This window comes from Pollicipes pollicipes, unplaced genomic scaffold (assembly GCF_011947565.3).
Source record: "Pollicipes pollicipes isolate AB1234 unplaced genomic scaffold, Ppol_2.1 Scaffold_4219;HRSCAF=4965_pilon_pilon_pilon, whole genome shotgun sequence".
Classification (NCBI taxonomy): domain Eukaryota; kingdom Metazoa; phylum Arthropoda; class Thecostraca; order Pollicipedomorpha; family Pollicipedidae; genus Pollicipes; species Pollicipes pollicipes.
This window is the reverse complement of record NW_023596448.1, coordinates 13816748-13843369: the sequence shown is the minus strand read 5'-3', so window position 1 is coordinate 13843369 and position 26622 is coordinate 13816748. Positions and strand designations below refer to the sequence as shown.

At 49.7% G+C, this 26622-nt stretch overlaps 2 protein-coding genes across 2 annotated transcripts in view; both read right to left on the bottom strand.

The window, feature by feature from the left end:
* LOC119095857 (venom protease) overlaps positions 1 to 24179 on the bottom strand; it is a 65971-nt gene extending 41792 nt beyond the window's left edge. The window contains exons 1-2 of the mRNA XM_037218710.1: positions 24094 to 24179; positions 10759 to 10928 (exon numbers count right to left, since the gene is read on the bottom strand). Coding sequence (XP_037074605.1) covers positions 10759 to 10928; positions 24094 to 24148 — 225 coding nt within the window. The 5' untranslated portion in view covers positions 24149 to 24179. The remainder of the gene's footprint in view (positions 1 to 10758; positions 10929 to 24093) is intronic.
* Positions 358 to 10752, bottom strand: LOC119095858 (serine protease easter). Its single transcript, XM_037218712.1, has 5 exons — positions 10735 to 10752; positions 3569 to 3759; positions 2192 to 2290; positions 931 to 1085; positions 358 to 558 (listed from the first exon to the last, which is right to left on the bottom strand). Exons 3-5 carry the CDS (start codon positions 2283 to 2285, stop codon positions 382 to 384), a joined length of 426 nt encoding a protein of 141 aa, XP_037074607.1. The 5' UTR covers positions 2286 to 2290; positions 3569 to 3759; positions 10735 to 10752; the 3' UTR covers positions 358 to 381.
* Positions 24180 to 26622: the final 2443 nt, after the last annotated feature.

Below are 26622 nucleotides of genomic sequence, written 5' to 3'. Positions count from 1 at the left end.
GTCAGAGTTCCTAGCGTCCGTCGGTCGAACGCTTCAGAAATAAAGGGACGCTTCAGAAACACAGGCACGCTTCAGCAATGCAGGCACACTTCAGAAACACGGGCATGATTCAGTAACACAAAGACACTTAGAAAACACAGGGCGCTCGAGAAACACAAAGACGCCGAATGCACAGGTGCTCTTCGCATCACACAAGGACTCCTAAATATTACACACAGTGACACTTCGGCATCGGATAAGGACTCTTAAGCATTAATAAAAGCACGCTACATCGCCGCACGAGGATGCCTCCGCACTGAACAGGGACGTTCCAGCGCAGCATCACGCTTTATTGCAGCAGTGCTCCTGCCGCCCCCCCCCCCCCCCCCCGCCACCCTATCGTCAGGTGGTCAGTTCTTCGCCACCGTGCAGCCGATCCAGTCGAGAAAGCTCTCCGCATGGGTGACCCGGGAAGTTGACGCTGCCGCAGCCGGAGCCGAAGGAGACGACGCCCGCGGCGTACGAGGTTTCCTGGTTCCTGTGGTTCCGACGCTCCATCAGAGGACCCCCACTGTCGCCCTGCCGACGCCAAAGTGTCAGACATCATACGGACCGAGTTCGCCGACCGGTGACCGGGGTATCATGTCACAGCCGAAGCACGAGAGCACAGCAGAATTAGCGCACGTTTGTTGGCATTTCAGAATACCAGAAGCTGTCAAGTGGTACATGCGAGCCAGCGAAGTATCATAAAATGTTTTAATGGAGTGTTCCACATTTGTGTGGGGCTTTAAACTGAGATGACAATGTTAAAGATGATTTGGTGGGGTTCACAGCCATGCCCTTCTTGAGGCATAAAACCATATGGAGCCTAGCTAGGCCCTCGGTTTGTCATAGTATGTTGGCACGTGCAGCCCTCAAACAAAAGGCATCCTGGCCTGTTTTTGCACCCACCCTGCAGGTGTCGACTCCGCCGAGGTCGTTCTCGCCGTTGGCGCAGATTTGCGTGTTGTCCACGGCCGTGTTCTGGCGGGAGTACGTCTCCTGGCACTGAGCGTGGCGCGTGACGTTGATCCGGGCCCACTGCATCAAGGCCTCGGTGGGCCCAGCTGCAATGCACGCGACGTGGCTGCGTAAGTTTTTACCCATTGGTAACATTCGTGTGCATTGTGAAGACGGCTTCGGGCAAAAGCCCCTTATGTGCAGTCGTAAGCCGTTCCAAGAAGTTTTTTACTCGCAAAAGCCATTCAAAAGAAAAATGTGCGGTGAGCAGAAGATTTAGCATCAATACTTGTGCACCATCTTCGGAAAAGCTCATGCCCCAAGCATTGCGGAAGGAAAAAGGCTGAAAAATGACCCGCGAGCAAAACTGCAAAGATCTGGTACACGGACGGCGGCAGGTTGCCGAGCCTGCGCTGACAACGTCTGCTGGGCCACCGCATTCAGCATGGTGAATACATTATTAAACCTGTGGCAGCGATAAGAAGTCGTTTTTTGCCAAGGTTTTACCGCCAAGCTCTTCGAGTCCCAAAATCTGCAAAGCTTTTACGCATGCTCTACCCAAAGACTTGGCTTTCTACAAGCTAAGCGCCTTTTAATCATCTATCGCCACCTTCAGCAGCATTGGGATGACAATAGTTGCCAGTCGGCTGTCGGAGCCTTTCGTGAGCACGCCCAGCCGGCCCGGCGGCACAGCATGCCGACCCTGCCGTGTCGCGGCGCGACCTCGGCCGCGCGGTGGAATGCGACCTACCGCAGCGGGCGCTGACCGCCGCCCCGCGGCGGACCGTAGGGGACGCGTGATAGGTGCGTGTATGCGAGCTGACTTATGAGTGGAAGTTCACCCGAGCTAAATGTTTTGTCGTGCCTGGCTGGGATAGCAGGGACAGCACGCCACTGGACTTGGTCCAATACGGATCGCCGCGTCGCTACACGTCTCTCTCTGATCAAGCTGAGCCGAACCGCTGGACGAAGACATCACAGAGACGGGCTACATGAAATGTTCGAATCAGAACAGCGGTCTTTCCTCGCCTGGAGATTACACCGTGCACCTGCGCCAGGCGGAAAATCGAACCTCAGATCAGGTGGCGCTCGAGATCCACTCTGTGCACCTTCCTCCGGCTGGTTATCAAACCAGGACCCCGTGCTCTGTTCCTCCCTTAACCACGGCATCTGCCGGCACCTCCATGCTCGGCTGCAGTGGGCCATTGCTCACCGAACTCGGTCGCGCCCCAGCCGGCAACGTAGACCTGCTTGCCGTCCAGGTCGGAGGCGGGGCGGGAGGAATCGGAGATGCACAGCGGCTTCATCACGGCTGTAGGCGGAGAGATCGATTGCAAAAAGCTATCGATGCTCGATGATGCAGACCGCAGCCATCGGTCCTACTATCAGCAGGCGGGATTCAAATCAGGGTCAGCACAGACAGAGACCAGCGACGACTAAGAAAATGTCCAAACGGAGCGTGTATAAATATGGTGGAAATTTGATAATATGTAAATATATATATATATATATATATATATATATATATATATATAAATGTACAAAAATCATGAAATTAAGATACCGAAGCTAGTCAGAACCAGAGAACATGCCTGACACACACGGCGCTGAATGCGACTAGGCCATCCACGTGCATCGAAAATTCCTAAGTAATATTCCTGCGCAACGCAAAATAAATGTTCAAAGATCACAGGTATGCTAGTGTAAAAATAATAACTTGCTGAAAAACAGATGAGTCGACGCCTCTTTGTTTGCTTCAAACCCCCGACGGTACTATACTTGATTTACCAGCATGAAATAAAGGACATCAAAAAAGGAGATCGGGGCGCGGCACCTAGGCTTGAATAAACTTACCATGTGTGACCGCAAGCTGAAAAACACGTTGGTAACTCCAAGAATATCAACGGTGAGAAGTACCAATGCTACCATGGTAAAGGGCGAACTCCCATCACCGATTTTTGGTAAGCTACTGCACACTTCTATCAAACACATGTGTTGACGCCGCTAGTGTCGTGATGCTAGGATGATAGCGCAACAGGCCATCCACAAAATGCAGTGTGGTGGAGAGAAAAATGAGGGGGGGGGGAGAGGGGGCAGGAAGGCCTCAACACCGAGGGCTAACAGATGGCATGAAGGGCAATAATGCTTATGTGGAGTAAAAGGGTGGAAAGGTGAGTAAAAACGTTTACAAATGAATGCCACTGCCGGACCACCGAAAGGTTTGCATAACAAGGAATGCTGCTCAAGAAAAGCTTGTTACTTGTCATACACGAATCTGTCATAAGTTGAAGGTCGTAATAGCAGTATTGACTGCAACTGGCAAAAGTTGTCGAACTGTCTTTTAAATCAGCAGCCCCACTGAAATGTGGAAGTGATGTTCGCAACCAGGGTTAGAGGTTATTTGTTCAGAGAGATAAGTTTCTGTGTGCGCTGGGTCGTCCAATTTGTGGCTGAAATGTGCTAACTAGGATTACTTGAATGAAACAATGGGCCACGCAATGCCAGCGCCCGCACCCACCCTGGAGCAAGCTTTAGGATCCCCTTGGCTGTTTCTTGCGTGCAAATAGTGGGCTATTCAGTGAGGACTTACGGGAAATCGAGATGCGCTCCGTAAGCTTAACGAGGGCAGTGTCATTGAACAATCTTTTGCCGTTTCCTCTGAAAACCCGTTTATATTCCGGATGTTTTAAGGCTTTTTCCACATTGTACACTCTGGGCGGGTACTGGGTGCTTTCTTCTGTGGTCGTGGCAAAGTTCAAGTCGCCCAGTAGCACCTTCACTCTGCAAAATAACAGGATTTGCGTGAGGATGCCACATAACCTTTACGAAATGGTTGATATATGAAAAAGCACACATAGCAAGGGGCCGCACTGGACTACACATCGCTTCACTGATTCGTTAGGGTTGCAGCAGGGACACATAAATGAAAATACCATGCACTGATTTTGCACTGTGGATCACCGGTGATTCATTTTGTTCTCGGTCATTCATTGTCGATGTCGATGACTAGTTTTTCCTGTCGATCATCAAGCGCTGACATTTCAGGTACCTAGCAAGCATTGGTAACACATCGGCAACGGAAGGTTTCCCGTATCCGCTTCAGCACCTTGGTGGAAATAAAACCATGCTGTTTCCCGGTCATTCCTGTCGTCCACACGGTGTACGTCGAGGCTGGCATGCCAGCCCAGGCTCTCCGCCCGGAGTGACGTGCGCGGTGGCTTGGACAAACTGACAGTGAGTTCGAACCCCCCTCAACAGGCTGTCGCTTCTCGAGAAAGGAAGTAATTACGTAACCACGCGACGACGGTGTATGCAAATGTGTGTTAAGCTCAAATAGGATCCTCCGCAATGCCCAGCGCAAGCTTCTCAGTCAGTCAAAGAGAGCCGCCACAAAGTGAGCTCAGATCCTGCACTTTAGTCTCCGGGCCGCCACATCGACGTGGGGCGTTTTGGATGCTAGTGACTAAAGGACTCTAATAACACTGACCTGTTTACTGTCCCTGACTTGTATGCTGGCAGAAAGGTATAAGAAAAGAAAATGTTGGAAGCACAAATTTTGGGCGCTCACCATATCAGGTAGGTAGAAAGGTGAGGGATTGACGAAAAAGAAGGCGAAAGCCCCCGCACCCACCCCAGACATGGCTGTCCCATCACTGTCGCTGCAGGTGCTGGACGAAGGGTTCCAAACTTTATGCCAATTTGACGTTGATACCGCCATCTGGCGTTAACATGGTTGAATGGCGCTCAATAGATGGAACGCGGTGAAAGGGCACCAAGAGGTGTGAGACTGATGGCATTAAACGGTCTGACGGCATTTTTCACACGGAGGGCTTCGAAAAGTTTCTGTCAGCACTCTTCCATCTGCGCAGAATCCTGACGTGTAGATGGTTGGTAAGCGGTTCGTTTGGGTCGCTGACGGACGGATGGCCGTCGAGAGGTGTGCGCACGATTTGGTTCGCGACAGTCTCCAGATACCCGATAAAAAACAAGCACACGCCTTGTTTCGTGCCGCCAATAAAAATGTGTTGGTCAAAGTCGCACAGCATCAGATATAAAGCGTTTTTCGTCGCAAATCGATCTTCCAGTCCGGCGTTGAAGGTGGCGCATGATGTATATCCAGATGAAGAACGAGGTCGCTACAGGGCAGAACGGCGCAAATATTTCTGCACGCATTTCGGCTGGTCCCTGGGGTCTAGGCTTGAAACCCAGATGAGCGTATGGCTTCTTGCACCTGTTTCTTTAAACGGTCACCAATCAATATTAGTGTTGGCATTTGATGATCTGGTCTCACGGGGCGGCTGTTGTTGTTGTTGTTGTTGTTGTTGTCTCACGGGACGGCTGGGAGAGAGAGAGAGAGAGAGAGAGAGAGGAGACAGAGAGAGAGAGAGAGAGAGAGAGAGAGAGAGAGAGATAGAGAGAGAGAGAGAGAGAGATAGAGAGAGAGAGAGAGAGAGAGAGAGAGAGAGAGATAGGAGAGAGAGACGAGAGAGAGAGAGAGAGAGAGAAGAGAGAGAGAGAGAGAGAGAGAGAGAGAGAGAGAGAGAAGAGAGAGAGAGAGAGAGAGAAGAGAGAGAGAGAGAGAGAGAGAGAGAGAGAGAGAGAGAGAGAGAGAGAGAGAGAGAGAGAGAGAGAGAGAGAGAGAGAGAGAGAGAGAGAGAGAGAGAGAGAGAGAGAGAGAGTGAGAGAGAGAGAGAGAGAGAGAGAGAGAGAGAGAGGAGAGAGAGAGAGAGAGAGAGAGAGAGAGAGAGAGAGAGAGAGAGAGAGAGAGAGAGAGGAGAGAGAGAGAGAGAGAGAGAGAGAGAGAGAGACGGTTTATTGGGAAAAGCATGGCTTCGAGTATCAACTCATATGGCACATGTGCGCAATATACATATGAAGTAGGATTTTACTTAGTTGATGATATATCTGTGTTTATAAGAGTGGCCATATGGGAAATACTTTATTGCGTAATCGCGTACCACAGCAAAACGTTTGCAGTGTGCTTGCGCTCCTGGTATTTCTGCCGGAGATCGCCACTCGCAGCTTTGGAAGCAGATCTCTATGCATGGGAGACGCTTGCATTTGTTTTCCTAGCCTTAGGCACAGCTTTCCTCTTCTGTCAGCGAGGGATTCCATGTCCAAGTGTTGCAAGATGTGCGAGTACTTTTTCGAATGGTCGAAGATTATTTTCAAGGCTCTCTTCTGCACTTTCTCAATGTGTTACGCCTGCTTGGCAGTGAGTCCTGCATGGAAAACCGGTGCGCAATATTCTAGCAGTGGCCGGATGTAAGTAACATACACACGAACAAGCTGTTCCTATGGTGGATGGTGCTTCTTCATTATGTAGAGCACATATAGAGCTTTCGATGCTTTGGTTACAATCTCATTCACATGTGCTTGCCATGACATGTCATTTGAGATTGCTACACCTAAAGGCTTAGTTTTGCTGGCAGTTGGCAGGCATTTCTCCTTGAATCATGATGTCCGGTAGTGCTAATGGTTTTTTGCCGTGAAAAAAATGCATGACTTGACATTTGTCATTGTGCAATATCATCTTGTTTGTCGTTGTCCAATCACTTGTCTTGTCAGTGTGCTCTTGCAACTGGCAGTGCCGATCTACTTGGCCAATTAGACACGCCTGGTGTATGGTAGGGTCGTCTACATACTTCAGTCGGTTGTCAATACCAGCAGTGGCACCGTTAACCATAGCCAGGAAAGCAACCGGGCCAACCAAGGTGCCTTGCAGAGTGCCGCATGTTATAGTTCTCCAACGACTTATGGTTCCATCTGGCATCTTGACCCGCTGCTCTCGGTCCTGCAAGAATGAGTGAAGCCACTTTGCATACCCGGAGCGAATTCCCATTGCAATCATGTTCTTGATAACTGTTGTGTGATCAATGAGGTCAAACCCCTTCTTAAAATCGTACATAACCATAGAAAATAATCTGTGTGCTTCGTCTATTTCCGTCAGCAAATCATGCAACAACCTAATCAAATAGTGTAACTTTGAGGCACCTTTCAGGTTTTTATATTGGCGCTTATCCATGCTTGATTTTATATCCACCAGAATTCGCGGAACAACATTTTTTGTTCCAAAGCCTTGCTAAAAGTTGGTGTGAGGCTTATCGGTCTCAGATCTCCTGGCAATTTGGGCGATGATGTCTTTGGCACAGGGGTGATTGTTGTTCTCTGTTACACCAATGGCACGCATCTTTCACGCAATGATCGCTTGAAATTATAAGTAAATGGTACGGCCAGTTCCACAGAAAACTCTTTTACTAGCCGCACTGGAAGTTGTCCAGTGGGAACAGCCATATTTTCTCTCAACTGCGATAGTTGAAAAGCAGCTTGCCACGGCTGTTTCTCAGCAGGAATGCTATTGGCAGGCAGATAGCAGGGAAGCTCTTCTGTGCGCAGCGGTCCATACGTTGTGCATATTTCTGCCAAAAAATTATTTACTAATTCCGATTTTGATTTATCGTCATTGGCTTCCGCAAGATCAAGGCTCCATGATTTTGGTTTTCGGCTGGTTAAGTTGGCTTCTTGTCCGTACCAACAACCTCTTCGGTCAGAAGCAATTATTTGGATTCGTTTCCTGTGCCATGCCGTTTTTGCAGCTGCAATCTCTAAGCTTTTTTTGGCTCTAAGTTTTTATAGTCTCTCCATTTGATGACGACTGTGCGCCCTATTGCGTTTGTTTATCAGTTCTTTGAGGCGCTTTGTCATCCACTGCGGCTCACTTGTCTTGCATTTGTATTTAATTTCAGGGAAGTGCTCCTCGTAAGCATTTTGAAGTAGCAGTTCTAGTCGAGCAGCAGCTTGGTCTATATCACTTATTGCTCTGCTATTGCATCTTGCCAGCCCTGGCAGCAAATTCATCTGCCAAAACTTCTGCTGGATGAGCTCTTCAAAGGCCGTACAAAGTCATAGCCTTGAGATCATTCTACTTGTTTTGCAGCCAACCATACGATAGTTTTGTGGTCTGTCCTACCAATGGGTAATAGGTTTAGTGGTGTGCTTGGAGAATCAAAATCAGTCAGTATTTTGTACAGTACGGCTGAACCTTTTGTGGACTCCGTAACTATTTGCGAGAGAGCCAGCTGACGCGCTAACAATTCTGCATCAAAAGTTTTGTTTGTCTCCCGCCAAGCCAGTTTTTGCTCTTGGCCTTGAGGATGGAAGACGATCAAGTGTTTCCAGAAGGTGTTTAGATAGCATTTTCCGGCGACAGAATGATGCATCAGGAGGAAGGTAAACTCCAGCTACTATGATGCTGTCGGGTGGCAAAGGTCGATTGATGTTCCAGCAAACGTCCAGCTCGTCCGGGACTTTAATTTTGGCCACTGTGTATGCTAAGTCATTTGTTATGTACATGGCGACTACTCCATCCTTACTTTTGTTGACCGTCAATAAGTCTCTGTCACGTCGTAGTACTGCATATCCTGCTTGGAAAATTTGGTTACCATGGACGGTCTTGCCCAAATGGGTTTCTGTGACTATTGCTACACCTATCTTATACTTGTGCAACATCATGCCAAGCTCAACTTGCATAGTGGATGTACAAAGTCCATTCACGTTGGCCGTAAGAAAACTTAGATTTCCGGAAGACTATGAGTCAAGTGATTTGTTCTCATGAAATTGATCCGAAGCAGATATCAACTAATCATCTAGTCTAAAAAACCAGCGCTTGGCTGATGATATGCTGTGATATGTTTCTGGCGCCTTCAAACGTGTATAAGATACCTGTCTTGTTCAGGCCTCCAAAAACGCACATCAGTCTTGGCCGCATATCTATGAATCCTACTCCATGGGTGACACACAGCTGGTTGAGTTCACTGTTGACGGTTTTTGCTGTTTCATAAACCATAGTGCCAGTGTGCCGTCTCTCTTCAAGCGAGCAAATGAAGACTCGTTTGATATTTTTCAAGGATTTTGCATGGTTGACAGTACTGTTTATGCTCTCCAGAACATAATCTGCACTATGATTCAGCACATCGTTGGCCCCGATATGGACCACAACACCTGCTTCGTTTGCTTTATTTCTTGTGACCGCGCTCTTTAAACTCTCATCAAGTTCATCACTCGTCCTTGTAATAAAAGATACGTTTTGGTCGAAAATAAACTCTTCCATGGCCTCTGCTTTAATCCTGCTTGCGTTTCTTCCACCGATCAGAACTGCTCCACATTTTCGTATCGTCGGCTTCTCTTTCTTTCTCTCCACTCTGGTCCATGCATCACCGCTATCTGCGTTTCCTACGGCGTCTGACACCTTTTCTCCTGCATTAACCCTCTTTTCGTTTAGTCGACGCCCTTCGTTGTTTTCTTCTCCATAAGTACCTCGAGTGAGTTGGCTGCTTGGTTCCGCTTCTTCAGCAACTGGGATGCCGCTCCTTTCCTTCTTGCATGTTCTTGTGCCTCCCTCGTTTTTTCCACCTTCGTTTTCCCTTGATTCGAGTTCCACGGCGGAGGTCACTTCTAGTTTTCTGGCGACATGCGGTCCATTGCCGCGCCTTGGTGTACTTGCATTGCCTAAATTCATCCTTGCATATCTTGCCTGCATTTCAGCATCTAGCTTACTCCCAGCAGCTACCGTAGCGGCTCCGCATAAAACTCCCAGTTCATGAGTGGTTTTTGTTTGGACTTCACAATTTCTGTGTTGCCGTTTCAGAAAGTCAAGATTGTCGTCCATTTGTTTTACAGCAAACTGAAGGTCTTTCAGTCCTGCGTCTTGGCCATCAACCATCTTTTTCTTCTTTTCTGCCTGTATGTCCTTAAACACGATGATCATTTCGGCCAATTGCGTTGTCAGACAGTCAAGCATTTCCTCTTGGCTGTTTACTTGGTTTTGCAGCAGTTTAAGTTGACGGCGCAATTCCACCGTTTCCATTTTGGTCATTCTTTGAAGGCTTGCAATTAACTAAATTGGCTTATCTTAAAAAACCAAGTGACAGCCCCACGCCGGCACGTTTTCTAAGTAAATTTTGAGTAGTCTTCTTTGGCTAAAAAAGTGTATGTAGGTATTTCATATATGTTCTTTAGTGGGCTAGGTCAGGCGTTCCTTGACGGCTGGGTGGGGGGGGGGGGGGGGCGGATGTTTACTCTCAAGAGGTGTGGCTAAATCATGTCTGAGTTGAGGAAGATATCGGTCCAGACGCCGCCAGCAGCATGACTGAAAGGTAATGGTGCAACATACCCTGAGCTGGACATATTTCGTAAAATAGCCGACATCGGGTCAGTGTGCCACTGACATGAAGCATTTGGACGCCAGCAAGAAATCGAGATATCACTTACGCGATCCAACTAATTTTGTCCGAATTAAAGCTCTATGGAGAACACTTCTATTAACCTGCCCGAATGCGACCTCTGTGTAGAACACTTCTATTAACCTGTCCGAATGCGATCTCTGTGTAGAACACTCCTGTCAACCTACCAGCCGTTTATATGAGCTTGCTCACAATAAGAGATAACGCATGGCTGATATTAATTAAACCTTACGCTTTTTTAAGGGAGAAAGTACAATGCAATCTGTCTGTTGGGGAAAATAAGCCTACAAAAGATTGGTGAACGCTGGGCTTCTTTACTCCTTCTACGAAGGGATGTGCGGCACACACATCGCCACACACATCGTAGCAAATCTTTTTGTTCGGTGCATGCGACTGAGGAGATGAGATGTGCGTCCAAAGGTCACAAGTACAGCCGAGGTGTGAACGGTTCTCGCGAGCACGGAAGTTTGCGGTGTTTACATCTTCACCATTTGGCACACAAACCAGCTCATACCGTTCGGATCAAAGGCAGACCTACCACCAGTTTGGTTGTTCCAGCCGTGCCACACAGCGCCTTGCGCAGGAGGGGGATGTTCCTGTTTCTGTGTGCTTCTTGCAGTGCTGGACACTCGTTCAAGAAGCCGCACACTCCCGGATTGTTCTCCGGATCATTGCATGTCTTGCCCCTGTCATCACCACGGAAGGCGACTGAAATGGGCGGGTTTAAGGTCAAGAACTCGCGGCTCTAGCCTCACGACAACAGCAGTAGTGAGAAAGCAGTTTAAACAGGTGGCCTGCTGTGTTTGCTGGCATTTAACTCACACCATGCCGGGGCCTCTTGACTACCTCGCCATGCTGTTACCCAGACGGTGGGAAGGGGAAAATTGCACCACATTGTATGAACTTTCTTCAAGTGTCATCAGCTATTTGTGCATTCCGCTGATGAATGACCTCATGGGCGTTTGTGTTGGAGCTTGTCCAGAATGCACCACAGTATGTCACGGCGTTAGTGATACTACTCGTGGCAAAGAACCTGAGGTGTTAGTTTATTGCGAGCGTACTCGGTGCACGTGAAAATGGCCGGCAATTTGAAAGACAGAACGCCAGTGGTAAATGCTTGCCCTGATTTGCCATTTTTTAAAAAACACGGATGGATGGGGGCAGGGGTCGATGCGAACCTGCCGTCGTTTCAAACAAAGAAAGATAGAATCTAGGAGAGAACGCCATTGGTTTGTTCTCAACAGCAAGACATATCGATCAGTGATTTTTTGGTTGGGTCAAGAATTCCTTCCATGATGCCAGGTTAAAGGCCAAATTTTTCTGAGAATCGAACTTTTCTGGTTCACATACTGGTATGTACCAGACCATGTCCCGCAGCGCTGCGAAGCCTTAAAAGCATGTTTCTTTGTGAATTCTGAGTGAAGTGGTGTGTACTGTGGTGTGTTTTGATCCTGTGCGCATGATGCCTGGGCTCGCTAACCGACGCCCAGCCGGGGGCCTGAGACTACCGCGACCGGCCAGGCGTTGACTTCGCCTGTGATCCCGAACTTCCAGACGTTGCACGAGAAGAACAAAGGCATCGTTGTGAAGATCGCGTCAAATCATGGAGAATGTACACCAAATGTTTCACTTTCGGCCAAACGTGAGGTCACCAGAGATTACGAATGCTTAAAACGATCGTTCTGGTAGGTGTAGTTAAGACATATATTCATACCTTAAGACGGACGTCGAGGGGACAGATGCAAGAAACATGCCATCGCGGAAATTTATACAAAACGTACTCATAATCATGATAGGTTTTTCACACACAACTAAAAAGCGATCTGGTGACAAGTTAAGGTGCTGCAAGTGAGTCAGGCGCCCTCGGTAATGGCAATTATGACACGACCAGTCTTGCAACGACTCTGACGTCATAAAGACTATTATAACGCAAGCAAACAATGACGTAACAAGGAGTACTTGGTATATAACATTTCGATATGTTTATCATTTATGACGTATCTGGGAGCATCTGAGGTGAACAGAGAACTTCGTTTCACAGCATAAGCACCCAAAAATAATACTAAGATTAGCATAACAAATGAGAGTAGTCTGTGGGACTAGACCAGGCGGTAGGAAAACCCTCTTGAAGCCTCCTGAGTTCTAGTGTTCAGGTCAGCACCAGGTCAGCGGCTGGCCAGCATGCGTGCATGCTTCGTAACTGCATACAGCTCAACGGAAGGCATGCGTGCTTCGTGGCTGTTGGCGCGGCGCATACGAAAGGCTGGACTCTGAAGGTAAGATGCTGCAATTGCGTCAATACATTTGCTACGTGTAAGCGTTAATCGTTATATAAGCATTTTGGGATTCACCTTTCTAACAAAAGTTTATGGAACTCCATCCTCCATGACGCAATCTGTTAAGACGCCTGAAACTTTGCTCAGTGTATGATCAGCCACGATAGCGCAGGTCATACAAAAGCCTTAGTCTTAGTCTAAAACTCCACACAGAATCGGCTTGACGGTCGGGTGACCGATACTGGTTTCCCCTTTCCCACGGAACTCTACGCAGTCATTGCGCGGGTCTGTTGACGCTAGGCTACCATGTGTGGGTAGGCAGCATAGCAAGGGCGCAGTCAAGAGAGGCAGGCCCCTCTCCATGCCAGTATTTTTTTCGTCACAGGTGTCTCTCCGGACAGGAAGTACAAGATCGGCATGATGCCTACTCGCCGGGTTCCGCTCCTCCCTTAAGAGAATTCTAGCTGCACCTATGCAGCATCGACATAATCATAGCCATGCGTCATGTGTCGCCTTTTCGTTTTTAAAGGTGCATGCTCGCAATATGCAAGTCAAATTCTGAAATATTCTGTCGCCACAGTATTTCACGACATATTTCTATGTCTCAAACATGGCTAGATTTCTACGGCTTTCGGTTCGTCGTGGCTCCCGTGGGGTCCTTAAAAAAGCGCGGCCTGGAACGGATGACTCGTGGGCGGTCAATATCTCAGCCGACGGACGCGCTGGGCTACACCCGCGTCTTTAACGGACGTAGGATTGTGCGGCGTGACATGTACTGATCGCATATCCAGCGCCATCTCAACCATCGTCGTCGCGGCTGCCACCATCGCTGATGTTGTCGCCACTTCCGCTGACGACGTTCTGCGAGGCCGTCACGAGTCGTCGAAGGCAGGAGATACCGCCTGCGATGAGGCAGTCGCCACCACTGCTGTCTCACAAGTTGCTGCCACTCTGCGAAACCGTCACGAGTCGTCGAAGGCAGGAGATACCGCCGGTTGCCCCAGCACATGCACCCGTGGGCAGTCTCATCCCCTGTCTACGACCGTGACGTCTCCCCCGCCAGCCATCGGCGCCAGGCAGACCTGTCTCGGGGTCCTGCACGAGGACGCGCTGTCTGGCCCAGAGGTGCCTGAGCTAGCCAGCGCTTGCGTCGTGCCACTCGGTTCTGACTAGGCCTGAACTCTGCTGCCGTCTTATCGCATGCAACGTCCGCTGCCATACGTCAGTGACCGCCTGGTGGGCCGCCGCCACGTCGGCGGCAGCCAGCGGCCTTGGGCGGGCGAGCGGCCATCTGCCTGTGAAGTGCTGCGCAGCTGTAAGGCGCCGTGCGCTGCGATCAGATGAGTCGATCCAGCCACCGGCCCAAGTCAGGTAAGACAAACCGGTCGGCCGCACAGGCCGCAGGCCGCCGGCGGCCAGGCACGTCGCGGCCGTGGCCGTATAACAGGTTCCTCTCTGAGTAGCTCGGAGAGTTCGGACTTCACTAAGCAGCCAGGCAGGTCCGGTGATCGAGTGGTGACCAACGATTCTCGGGGGATCTTGGTATCAAGCTCTTCTTCTTCAACAACGACCGATCCATGTGGCAGACATCCAGACCCGGGCAGCAGACAGCGGAAGGCTTTTGTACCTGCCGCACTCTCCTTTCCCAGAGCTGATGTCTGAAGACCTGACTGCTGCACTCCCCGACCCGGGCGCCGCAACCTGGTAGCCTCAGACCCGGGCGTCGCACTCCAGCAGCGACAGACCCGGGCTCCGCACTCCAGCAGCGACAGACCCGGACGCCGCACTCCAGCAGCGACAATCCCGGGCTCCGCACTCCAGCAGCGACAGACCCGGACGCCGCACTCCAGCAGCGACAGATCCGGGTTCCGCACTCCAGCAGCGACAGACCCGGGCGCCACACTCCAGCAGCGACAGACCCGGGCGCCGCACTCCAGCAGCGATAGACCCGGGCTCCGCACTCCAGCAGCGATAGACCCGGGCTCCGCACTCCAGCAGCGACAGACCCGGGCGCCGTATTCCAACAGCGACAGACACGGGCGCTGCACTCAGCAGCGACAGACCAGGGCCCCGTACTCCAGCAGCGACAGACCCGGGCGCCACACTCCAGCAGCGACAGACCGGGCTCTGCACTCAGCAGCGACAAACCAGGGCACCGTAATCCAGCAGCGACAGACCTGGGCGCCGTACTCCAGCAGCGACAGACCCGGGCGCCGTACTCCAGCAGCGACAGACCTGAGCCCGCACTCCAGCAGTGACAGACCCGGGCGCCGCACTCCAGCAGCGACAAATCCGGGCGCCGCACTCCGGCAGCGATAGACCCCGGCTCCGCACTCCAGCAGCGACAGACCCGGACGCCGCACTCCAGCAGCGACAGACCCGGGCGCCGCACTCAAGCAGCGACAGACCCGGACGCCGCACTCCAGCAGCGACAGACTAGGGCGCCGCACTCCATCAGCAACAGACCTGAACCCGCACTCCAGCAGCGACAGACCCGGGCGCCGCACTCCAGCAGCGACAGACCCGGACGCCGCACTCCAGCAGCGACAGACCTGAGCCCGCACTTCAGCAGCGACAGACCCGGACGCCGCACTCCAGCAGCGACAGACCTGAGCGCGCACTCCAGCAGCGACAGACCCGGGCGCCGCACTCCAGCAGCGACAGACCCGGACGCCGTACTCCATCAGCGACAGACCCGGATGCCGCACTCCAGCAGCGACAGACCTGAGCCCGCACTCCAGCAGCGACAGACCCGGGCGCCGCACTCCAGCAGCGACAGACCCGGACGCCGTACTCCAGCAGCGACAGACCCGGACGCCGCACTCCAGCAGCGACAGACCTGAGCCCGCACCTTCAGAAGCTGCGAACCGGGGCGCCACGCTCTCCCCTCCAGATCTGATCTGAAATTTAAATGGTCATTGGGTTATTGACGTTTGTGTGACTTCCAGCAAATAGGTTCCAGTAGCGTCCCCGCGGTGTCGCCACTAGCAAAAGGGTTCCCTATGGCCCGCAACACTGGTGGCCCCACCCTCCGCCCCATGCCCATCCCCACGGTGCAGATATCGCAAACCGGGACACTTCACCGATCCCGGCGCGTGCACAGGAATATGTGCGTGCGTGCGTCCTTGTTCGAGTCTTCCGAGCTGTGAATAATCTCTTACGGAAGCTCTCCAGCCGAGGGAGCCAGGAAACCCTGAATATTCGCCCTTAAACTGCGAGTAAGGAAAAACAATGCAACATAGACAGCGTTACATGCACTTGATGCGGCGAAATGGAGCCGAAGTAGGCCCTCAATTGCAAAAGATTACAATGCGACAAAACAACACTAACAGTATGTAGTAAAAAAGAACTAGAAACAGCATTCGTAAGTGTGTGTGTGTGTGTGTGTGTGTGTGTGTGTGTGTGTGTGTGTGCGTGCGTGCGTGCGTGCGTGCGTGCGTGCGTGCGTGCGTGCGTGCGTGCGTGCGTGCGTGCGTGCGTGCGTGTGGGTGTGGGTGTGGGTGTGGGTGTGGGTGTGGGTGTGGGTGTGGGTGTGGGTGTGGGTGTGGGTGTGGGTGTGGGTGTGGGTGTGGGTGTGGGTGTGGGTGTGTGGGTGTGGGTGGGTGGGTGTGTGTGTGGGTGTGTGTCCGAGCTGTCTGCTGGTCCGGCTACTATGGGCATGTTGAAGTGGATTGACCAGCAGTCCAACAACTCGGGCGGCTTAGACGTAAGAAGATGGATTAACGCTGTTCCACAACGGACCTTTTGTTTCAGAATGCTTAATCGTATGCGACCGACCGCACTCGCCAGCAGTATACTGATGTCGATACTTACACCAAGATCATACTTTACCCATGCTTAGATCATGGTACATATCCCATCACAGAGTGTAATCCCATGACACCATATTCTAGAAAGTGTGAGCTGTTATGTTTCTGCTTTACATGCGATGAACAATCCCTGTTTTAAGCGGATTCTGAAAGCATCCAATCACCAGCCCTTGAAACATTTGCCTTTAAATTTCGCTCGTGTACCACGAAAGACTCAGCGGAGTGCTCCACAATGCTGTCAAGTAAACGGAATTGCCCGGATTTGTAGCAAGCTTACACATCAAGTCAGAAGATTGAACAACACGATGACTTTTTCACGACTTTCTCTCAGTGGCGTTTTCACTCCTCATGGTTTCAAAAATTACCTCTTTTTACTATACCTTACCGAGCTATGAGGTTGTACGTTTATCTATGTTACAATGGTGTAAAATTGCCAATAAATAAGCTTTAGGACACGATTCGTTCGTTTCAAATCCTTAAAATGCTACGAGTTGAAGTTGGGGATTCCAGCTGAAAGCGGGCTTTTGTGACAGACGCGTTACGCTCTTTGACGCTATGTCCCAGCATTTGCATTGTTTAGGCGTTCAGCTTCCGTGATTTGTTTTAAGCCGACGAATTGAAAAAGCGCATTGAAAACTGTCTTTTCGAGAATGCGATAATGATCAGTGGCGTACAAGAGCCCATAAAACATGGGTACTAAGCACTAATTAATTCACTGTGATGAAAAGGAAGACGTGCGATGCGTCGTTCCGCTTTGCAGCACCGTCGGTTCCCGGCCTTCCAAACCGGTCACCGAAAACCACTCGTTCTACGAGAGGCCTCAAGGTTTACGAACCGTTAGCCTCCAAGTTTGGAGACCAGCTTTCGACCTGCGGATGACGTAGTGGATGCGGCGCCTCACGAGGGTAGAGGTATACGTCTCTCGCCCTCCCTAGACCGTGGCGTGGTCCCAAAGCAGGCGCAGGGATGAGCATAAGTGACGCGTAGTACTTCCGATCAGTTTCTCTATGTAAGAATTTTAGGCGACCGAGGAGGGACCCAGTTCCAGCTGACACCGGCATACTTTTGTCTGGAATCTTGTTACTCATGCAACTGCGCATGATACAGTTGCAATAGTTCCAGTTGAGAGCAACTCGGAAATGCAACAATAACAGTTAATCGTTCTCAAGGGGCGTGTTCATTATTGATATGAGGCTTCGGCCTGTGGTAGCCATTTTGAGCGTTACTCAATGTGAGTCGCAGTCACGTTCTTTTAAGACTTCAAAGCCGCTTGCATCTGAGCTTGACGCACGCAAAGTTGTGTAGACTAATTCGTGCAGCCAAGTCGAAAGTCGTCCAGCCATGCATGATACCATGGAAACGCCACGCGAATACCGCCACCTCAATGGCCATGCATATTTTTCATTGGCATATTTGTGTCTGGTACATATTAGTAAGACTCGCGGTACCAACGGACAACACATTCAACCAGTTTAATGCGTTGAGTGCTAGTTTCAAACACCCGTCATGTTTTGTGCTACGCGTAGAGGACTTTAAGCAGTAGCACTAGTAATGAAGAACATGAGGCTTTGAATCAAATAATTTCAGAATCCAATGCAAGCAACGCAATGCAGCATCTGGCATGCAACGCATCAACTTACTTTGTCCCGACGGTACCAAAGTCAGCCCAAAGACAGAAATAAAATAACACGCCAGCGCACTATCGCCGCCTACGGGTCACATTGTACTGGACTTATCAGCAGCAAGTCGCCGGCAGCGCTTTTTCCAGAGAATGCGGCCATCCGTCCAGAGGCCGAGTCGGCGGATGCCGGGGAGGGGTGGCCGGCAGGCGGATGATGCAATCAGCTGGTGGGGATTCCCGGATCAGGCGGAGGGGGGGGGGGGGCTTCTCCAAAGGCTCTGAGGCACCGGTGGCACGGTATCTCGCGGAAGGTTTGCGTCACACCTTGCCGGCGCTTTGGCTTTGTGTCTCACGTGGCGCCTCGCGCATGCAGCAGAACCAGAACCCTTATAGCTGCAGCTCTCTGACGCGTCGGTGGTCTGGACCTCCCGAGCATCTTTACCCAGTGACCGAATCGCACAGCATTCATTGCAGACCAGAAACCAGGTGTTAGAGATGAACTACGACCTTTGAAGAGGTTTGTTTATTATTATGTATTTATATGTCATATTTATTTATCATTCTATTGATTTCGTATCACGTTTGTTATATTAATATTTATTTAGGCAAGATGTTTTACTTTAACCTATTTGTGAGTGGCAGACCTTCCCGGCGGTACTAACAAGCGCCGAGAGGAGGCAAAAGGTGACGGGCTTAGGCTATTCTCGCAGCGACTCGTCGTCGGGATCGACGAAAATGTGAGAATTAATGATGCAACCATAGCACTCGTTTGGAAGCTAGAAAAGTGCTAAATAGTCCTGTTTCCCTAAACCCTCAACCCTCTAGCCCGCAGCCAAACAAGACTCATCAGGTGTAGAACAGTTATTTGAGACATAATGCCTTTTTATGGTGTGCAGGTGGCCAAGAGCGTTTATTTTTTCCGCCAAAATGGAGTATCTTATGTTCATATCATCAATAAAACACAGCTTCTCGCAGAAATTTACAGCTTAGCGATTTGTGTGAGCCAAGCAACACGCGATCCAAATGCAAGGTATACCGGCAACCATTTCAGTTTGTTGGCTGCTTGTCCCCCGCTTCAAACATCAGTCAACGTTTTCCTTTCAAACATGCAGAGGCTAGGGAGCATTGTAAATATAAAAGACATTATTACAAACTGTCATTTGCAGACCCAAAAAGTTGAGCAACACATTAATCAAAGTGCATTTGAGCTTTCGTTTCTGTCTTTGCTAGTATTGACGCCCCTCACATGAAATGACTGCTTGCCAGGTCCTATATTCTCCGTATAGCAAATAAATGCACGTTCTTATAACAGATGGAGCAATCATCAACGCAATTCAAGACAGGTTTAAAACGTGGACGGCCTTCTCGTGTTGAAGAGTGCTGGTCAGCTTGTTGCTGCGATACAGCAGATTAAGTACTCTCCCACTTTGAGTTGGAAAGTCGATTTGCGGGCGACATCTGACGGGCATGGCCATGGTGGGATCAAACATGACATTCATTTTGCCAAACCACAACATTAAAACCTTGAAATTTCTCTTAAAATAACCTTTTGCATGTGCAAAAATGCACAAAACGCATTACCCAAAGACATTTCATTCGGTTATTTTAGGATTTTCATAGGTGTTGATAACGTCGCATGTCCATTCCATGAGCCCTTGCGCTCTTCCGGCTATACGATCGCTCACTGCTTCTTATAGTTCTAGTATATACAAAATGACGGTGCAGTGTCGTAACAATATTTGTCAGTGGCTTAGTGATTAAGATGATGCTTGCTGATGAGATGAGAAAATTACCAGTCTTCGTATCTATTTAGCTTCTTTTGTTTTTCTTGGTATCATACCAGTTTGATACCACTTTATTCTTCGTTCCTTTTCGAGTGCTTTTGGAGGTACCATCTGCTGCTTGAAATATTGACCAGTTTCTCTGCAAGAAGCTCAAACTGCAAGCTTGTACGTATTTCATACCCAACTTGGATAAATTCGCCAGCCGCACAAACATGTTCGATATGCACCCAAGCGTGAACAGTTCACAGGGAATGAAACAGACAATTTGAAGCACGGAACTTATTTTTACCGACATTTTTACCCTCTTAAACCTTCGGTTAACCGTTTTCTTGGTTCATGGCGGTGCTCAATAAGGACAAATCCAAGCTTTTCGAGTCTCTGACTTACCATGCTACCTGGCAAGGATTAAAATGGCCTTGCGAAATGCTGCCTCCATTTGGCAGCATCAGAATATGCTGCCATATAGAGTCTTGGGACAGACCTGACGCAGCTAATACAGAAGTGTTTGATGGCGAATTTTATCCCTGTGATGTTTATCATGTGCACCTCTTACTTGTTTCGCATTTTAATCTCGAAGGTTGAGGAGCATGATTTATATATATATATATATATATATATATATATATATATATATATATATATATATATCTGCCAGCAGACCATGCAAAAGGTGCTGAATTTGTGTTTTTGGAGGAGCAGGAAGAAGCCGGTAAGTCTCCTCTGGACCAGGTAATTGCTTACCTTACTTGCTTTCAGCACACGATTGGTAACGAGAGTTAGCCATTTTCTGTTTTAATGCATCGAGTTTTGCCACAAAACAAATGATGATGCCTCAAGGCATGAAATTGGCTTATTTCGTTCCATATTCTTGGTTATTTGCCCCAAATTTCATAAAGTGGCCCCTAATGGCTACTTTAACCAGACGTTCTCCATAGTTGTCATGGTTTGCTGACCGGCAAATGACTGTGCTGTATATATGTACTATGTTTTTAACACAGGGGTACTCTAAGCTACACAGCAATTATAATATGAGTTAAATATTGTTATGTAACAAATAGTCAGACCACCCCATTTCAAATGTGAAGCCAACATCTCAAATGTTGTCATTAAATATGAATAAAAGAGCCCAAGTGGATGAATTTGCTGCGGCTGAAAAGGCAAGCAGCAATACTGGCATGGCCATCCAAAAGTTATGTTATTTTTGGAGAACAGAGATTGTTTTGTGGAGCATACCCATTATTGCCCTTGACATACGCTAACCATGGCAATCAAAATGAGTTTTTTCAAAGTGATTTAAAGTGTTTTAATTTGCATGTTGCCAACTTGGTCTCATGTCAACAAGCATGCAAAAATAAACGGAATAAAAATGCAAGTTGAAACCAGCCAAAAACTAGCTTTAAGTACCATGTTTTAATCACCAGTGCTGCTGTCAACAGATAGGCGAGTTCAGATGATGTTCATCCTACGGGCTACTCCAAGTTAGGTTAAGTTGGCAAGTGCATGGCAAGTGGCAACAGGAATTGTGCAAGAATCAATAACTCACAACTGCTGCTGTCATACAAGCAGGTTATACAGGATGAGATGACGTAGGGCCTCTTCAGGTTCGGCATAGGCTACTTTCATGGAAATAGTCATTGATATTTTGTAAGAGGCAGTGATAAAATGTTTGCTTTCCCTGACCCCACCTTAACAGAAGCCAGAATTATATCTATTGTGTTTGACTTGGTGCTGGGCTGATGTGCAGGAGTCCAATGTTTTGTTTTGTTTGAGTGTTTTTTGCTTGTTGAATTTTCTGTTGTTATATTGCTATTTAATTTGCTTTGCCTTGATTTGTTTTGTTTTAAAAGTGCTGTAGAAGGGAACTGAAAAGTGCAGCATCAAATTATTGGTGTTAGTATTTTGTTATGCTCATGATACTGTCATGAAATTACTGTGCTGTAACACGCGCCCAGTTGGCCGGCTAGATTCCCTTCGCTCGGGTGTGGGGGAGGGGTAATTTGAACCCCCCTCTGAGATCTCGAGAACTAAGAAAGCTAGAGACACCAAATTCACAGGGTGTCTTAACCTATACGTGAACTCACTTAGGTTAGGGTTCCAGCTTCATAGGTCATGACCTTCAGGTCAAATAAGGTCAAACATTTTCAAATTCCAGGTTGGTCTCCAGAGCGCTCCAGAATCTAGGCAACTGTCTCTAAGAAAAAGGTTACAAGCCCATTTGAGGTCATTGACCTCGTTTGACCCTTTGAAGGTCAGAGTGAACAAAATGATACAAGACTGCTCTGGGTTTTCATTTAAATAAGCGACAACGATTACGCTAGGCAGTATGCTCCTAAAACAAAACGTCCGACCCGGGTCGTCTTAGGTCATTGGCCTGTCCTGACCTCTAAGAAGTCAACTGAAAATGCATAATGCGGTTCCTGCTGTCAATCAATTCGAAATGAGCACCAGAAACTATCCCATACAGCAAGCCCTAAATTAATAAATCAGGTTGGTTTTGACCTTGGTCTGACCATTGTACCTGACCTTAGGTCAACGTAATTTGTTCATTCAATATTTGCGGTGCCTAAGAAAGCACCTCAGATGTTTATGTATTTGTCAAACACTCCGTTGTTGTATCAGATTCAACGTTTCCCTATAAATTGTCTTCGTTGAAACCATGGGCTGACTTTGACCTGTCATAGGTGAACGACGCTACAAGATACATCTAAAATTGGTATGTCAAACGATCTGCTACGCAATCTTCTACAGCTTTGCAAAATGTGGTGCGGCTACGCCGCGATGTTCAAAAACCATTCGGGGAAAGCCCTCGGGGGTCAATTTGCCCCCCCCCCACCCGAGCGCGTGTTAATGTATTCTGTTTCACTTTAATGGCCTAAGATGTTAAAAAGCGAAATAGTTTTGTCAGGTTTCTGATGTTACGTCCATGCCAACTTGAAATAGATGTCTTTGCTTGCTGAAGCATCCGTGACGAGCTCAAAGTTCCGTCTTTTGTGAATGGATTTTTTCACTCCCGCACGGTCTTTTGCGATGGAATTTTTCGGTCCCACCCTAGTTCAAAAGCGATTCTAGCTCCCTGGCAGCAATTGGCCAAACTTACTTCTAATCGAAACTTCGAAAACTTCGCCGTGGTTGAGCCAGACCAATGGTCTGGGTAGTAGCCAAAGCGTGCTTGGAATTTCAGGTCAGAAAAGGACTTACTTCGGACAGTGTTGAAATCTATTGTACCAAAAAGCGGAGACTTAATGCCTTCTGTTTACCTAGCCTCAAAAATCTAGTCATTGTTACAACATAACCATATTACAGCATAACATAACTCGTGCGTCGCAATTCTAGCGACGAACATCTACCTCTGCCCCGAATTTCTGGGCCGTGACTAGATGGTATGTTATTTATGTAAGCTCGTTACAAATTGGGGACAGCCAGCAGGGGGGGGGGGGGCTGGGAACTTTACCCGATAGTCCGAGTGCGTTACGACATCGACAGGATCATCATCTCGTCTCAGAAAGCTAATAAAAGGGAATTTTCGCCTCATGTTACAGAAAAAGTGCCGAAAAAATAAGAGTTAAAAGCGTGAATTTGTAGTGGCCGCGGCTTCAAACATAAAACAGAAAACGCTCCCTCTAAGATATAACAAAGAGTGTCCGTAAAGAGCACCATAGATAAAGTAGCCCATTAATGCCTGAACGTAAAATACCTATTTTTTACCTTGTTTGATGTTTCACACGGTGAAGCAAATAACTGCGCGATCTGGCTCGATGATGCTCGAGGTTTGATTATTCTTAACATGAGTACAGGTAACAATATGGACAGACTATAATTTTATAGAAACGCACGATATCCTAGCAGCACTGACTTTTACGCTTTAGCAACACAAATGCAATATTTGAGCTGAACGTACCAAATTGCGTCAGATTGTGACCTTAGCTTGGTAAGTTGAAAAAATCAGAAAGAGAAACCTGGTCACCATAGATGTTAAAGAAGCGCCCAGAGGCATTAGAGCCAGTTAAGAATCGAGCCCGGGCTCCCAATGCGGAGGCTGGAAACGCACCCGATTGAGGTAGTTTCCTCACGGGGTCCTAGCAAAACATTTAAAGCAAAAATGATTGAAAGGCATACTCGAACTTGTCTTTCCCGGGCCATTTCACCCCTCTGTCCCAATGATCACAATGGGAAGCCACAGCATCTCCTCAGTCACCAGGGGAGCAGCCGGGGCCAGGATCAGGAAGCCACAGCATCTTCTCAGTCACCAGGGGAGCAGCCGGGGCCAGGATCAGGAAGCCACGACAGTTCCAGCTCTCAATCCTTTCTAGATTCAAACTGAACCGGAAACCCTCAGCATCAGACAGCGCAGTGCAGCATCCGGCATGCCACGCGCCAACTTACTTTGCCCCGACGATACCAAAGCCAGGCCAAGGACAAGAAGCAAAGACGAGCACATCCCGCCACCGCCGTCGCCGAGTCACGCGATACTGGACTGGCCACGTCTTATCACCAGGCGATCGCCAGCCTGCGCCAGCGGCCAGCCGTCCAGAGGCGGAGTCAGTGCATGCTGGGAAGGGGTGCTCGGAAGGCGGGCGATGCGAACAGCTGGCGGGGATTGCCGGACCAGGCGAAGGGGACGCTCCAAAGGCGCTGAGGCACCGGTGACACTGTAATTAGCGGAAGGTTTGGGTCGTACCTTGCTGGCGCTTCGACACCGCGCCTCCCGTGGCGTCTCGTGCATGCAGCAGCACCAGAACTTTTGTAGCTGCACCTGTTTGCGTGTCACGTGTCGGTAGTCCGGACTTCCCCAGCACTTTCACCGAGTGGCCGCATCGCACAGCATTCATTGCGGACCAGACACCAGGTACCAGGGAAGAACTACAATTTTTCTTGGAGTATTTTTAACGACCTTTAAATCATTCGCAAAAGAAAGGTCTTTCAGCAGGCCATACAAAACGCCGAGAGACGGCCAGAGCTTTCACAGATACAAAGCCTTAAGCATCGCAAGGTACATTTTAATTGGTATCTCTGTCCGTACCTCTGAAATGCCCCCCCCCCCCCCTCACCTGGTCTGGGCACCATCATCAACGCCTCGTCCCAAACTCTTACCCGAGCATCCCCCTCTGCGGCCCTGCATCACCTCCTGCGACGCCTGCATCCCCCTCTGCGGCCCTGCATCACTTCCTGCGGTCCCTGCATCCCCCTCTGCGGCCCCTGCATCACTTCCTGCGACGCCTGCATCCCCTCTGTGGCCCTGCACCACTTCCTGCGGCGCGTGCATCCCCCCTGCGGCCCCTGCATCGTTTCCTGCGGCCCCTGCATCTCTTCCCGCGGCCCCTTCGGGACCTTAGAAGGAAGTCCCGAAGGGCTCGAAGATCCCCTCGGAGACTAACGGGAGTGCGTGCCCCCCACCTCCCCACCCCCACCTCCACCCCCACACCTGTGCCTCTGCCTTCGCCGCTGATTCTGGCTCTGGTGTTTCAGTTACAACCAAGACCGCTGTGAACACGCGCTTATTAAGTTATGCATATTGCGGTGATGTGTTTTAGTGAAGCGGCCAATGTAAACTGGTTTTTATTCGTTTCATGGCATGCTATTAAAACTACTTTGATTCTTCCCGGCGTCACCGTGTCGGAATTCACCGCGAGAACATTCAGGCGCATAATTCTAGCCAGACAAGAACAGATAGACTTATGTTAAGATTAATGATGCATTTATTACAAAAAAATAATCATTACGGCGAGACGCCCTGGCAGAAACGCAGGATGTGGTCCGGGATAATCGCGCTCCACGCCAAGCGATAAATGCATGTCCGAAGCAGGAGGCCGCCGGGGAGCGGGGCATCCGCCGGAACCGCGTCCCACGCCGCTCGCGTTTCCGCCGCACTGGGGTGGAGAGACCACCAGACCAGACCAGCAGATTACAGACCAGCAGACTACCAAGAAAGACCCGCGCAGAGGCGAGCAGCAGACCAGAGCGGAGACAGCTAATACAACCACCCGTCCCGCGGGCAAGTTCGTGGTCCGAATCAGAGCCCGAGCCCGAGCCCCACCCAATCAGCACGCTGCAAAATATCACAACAGCAAAACCTCAAGGCCAGGCATCAACCCGGGACATACGGACGCTTGCCCTCCGAGGTCCTGGGGTTGCCCCCAGCCAAGAAAGACGGTATGCAAAACGGACCTGAACATGGGCACATATGGGATCGAGCTTAGCTTATGGCCGAAAGCTGGAAGGAGGGGCAGGTAGAACAAAACCGGTGGGAGCCTCACATTCAGGGGGGGGGGCGGACAAATAGAAACAGGAAAGCATGAGAACAGCACGACTCCGAGGCTCAGCGCGACCGAGCCTCAACTGAGTCAATCACGCAGACCCAGACGAAAAATACGGTTGAGTTGCCCCTGGCTCGGACGTCCAGACGCCCGTGCCCTCCTGGTCCCAGGCTGGCCGGCGTTCCATCCTTCTGGCTACGCATGGCCCGCGTGCGGCTCAAGCCATCTAGTGTCCTCGCCCTCCGGCTATGAACAGTCGGCCGCTCCCAGTCCCTCTGGCCGCCACATAAACGGTCCCTCCGCTCTCCCAGCACAAGACCAGCCACAGCACGCCCGAGCGAAGGCCATCGGTCTCGTCCGTCAGTAAGAGTGGTGACAGGACGGCCTCGGTCCGTCTCGTTCAGCCGATTCCCACCATCCGGCGGAGATGCGTCCAAGCATCATTAAATGCTTTTCATCTCAGTGGAACTGTCGCGGTCTGGTTTCAAAATGCTCTAAAATGAAAGGGCTTTTTGCCGTATTAGCTCCAATCGTCATCGTCGTACAGGAAACACGGCTTCGTCCCGCCGACAAACATAACGGAAACATGGCTTCGTCCCGCCGACAAACATAACGGAAACATGGCTTCGTCCCGCCCACAAACATAACGGAAACATGG

Excerpts from the sequence above, each read along its gene's own strand:
- LOC119095858 (XM_037218712.1), bottom strand. The coding sequence starts at position 2,285 with ATGAAGCCGCTGTGCATCTCCGATTCCTCCCGCCCCGCCTCCGACCTG. Across the intron at positions 1,086-2,191 it reads CTGGGGCGCGACCGAGTTCG|CTGGGCCCACCGAGGCCTTG; the intron begins GTGAGCAATGGC and ends CGTGCATTGCAG. Across the intron at positions 559-930 it reads GCGGAGTCGACACCTGCAGG|GGCGACAGTGGGGGTCCTCT; the intron begins GTGGGTGCAAAA and ends TGGCGTCGGCAG.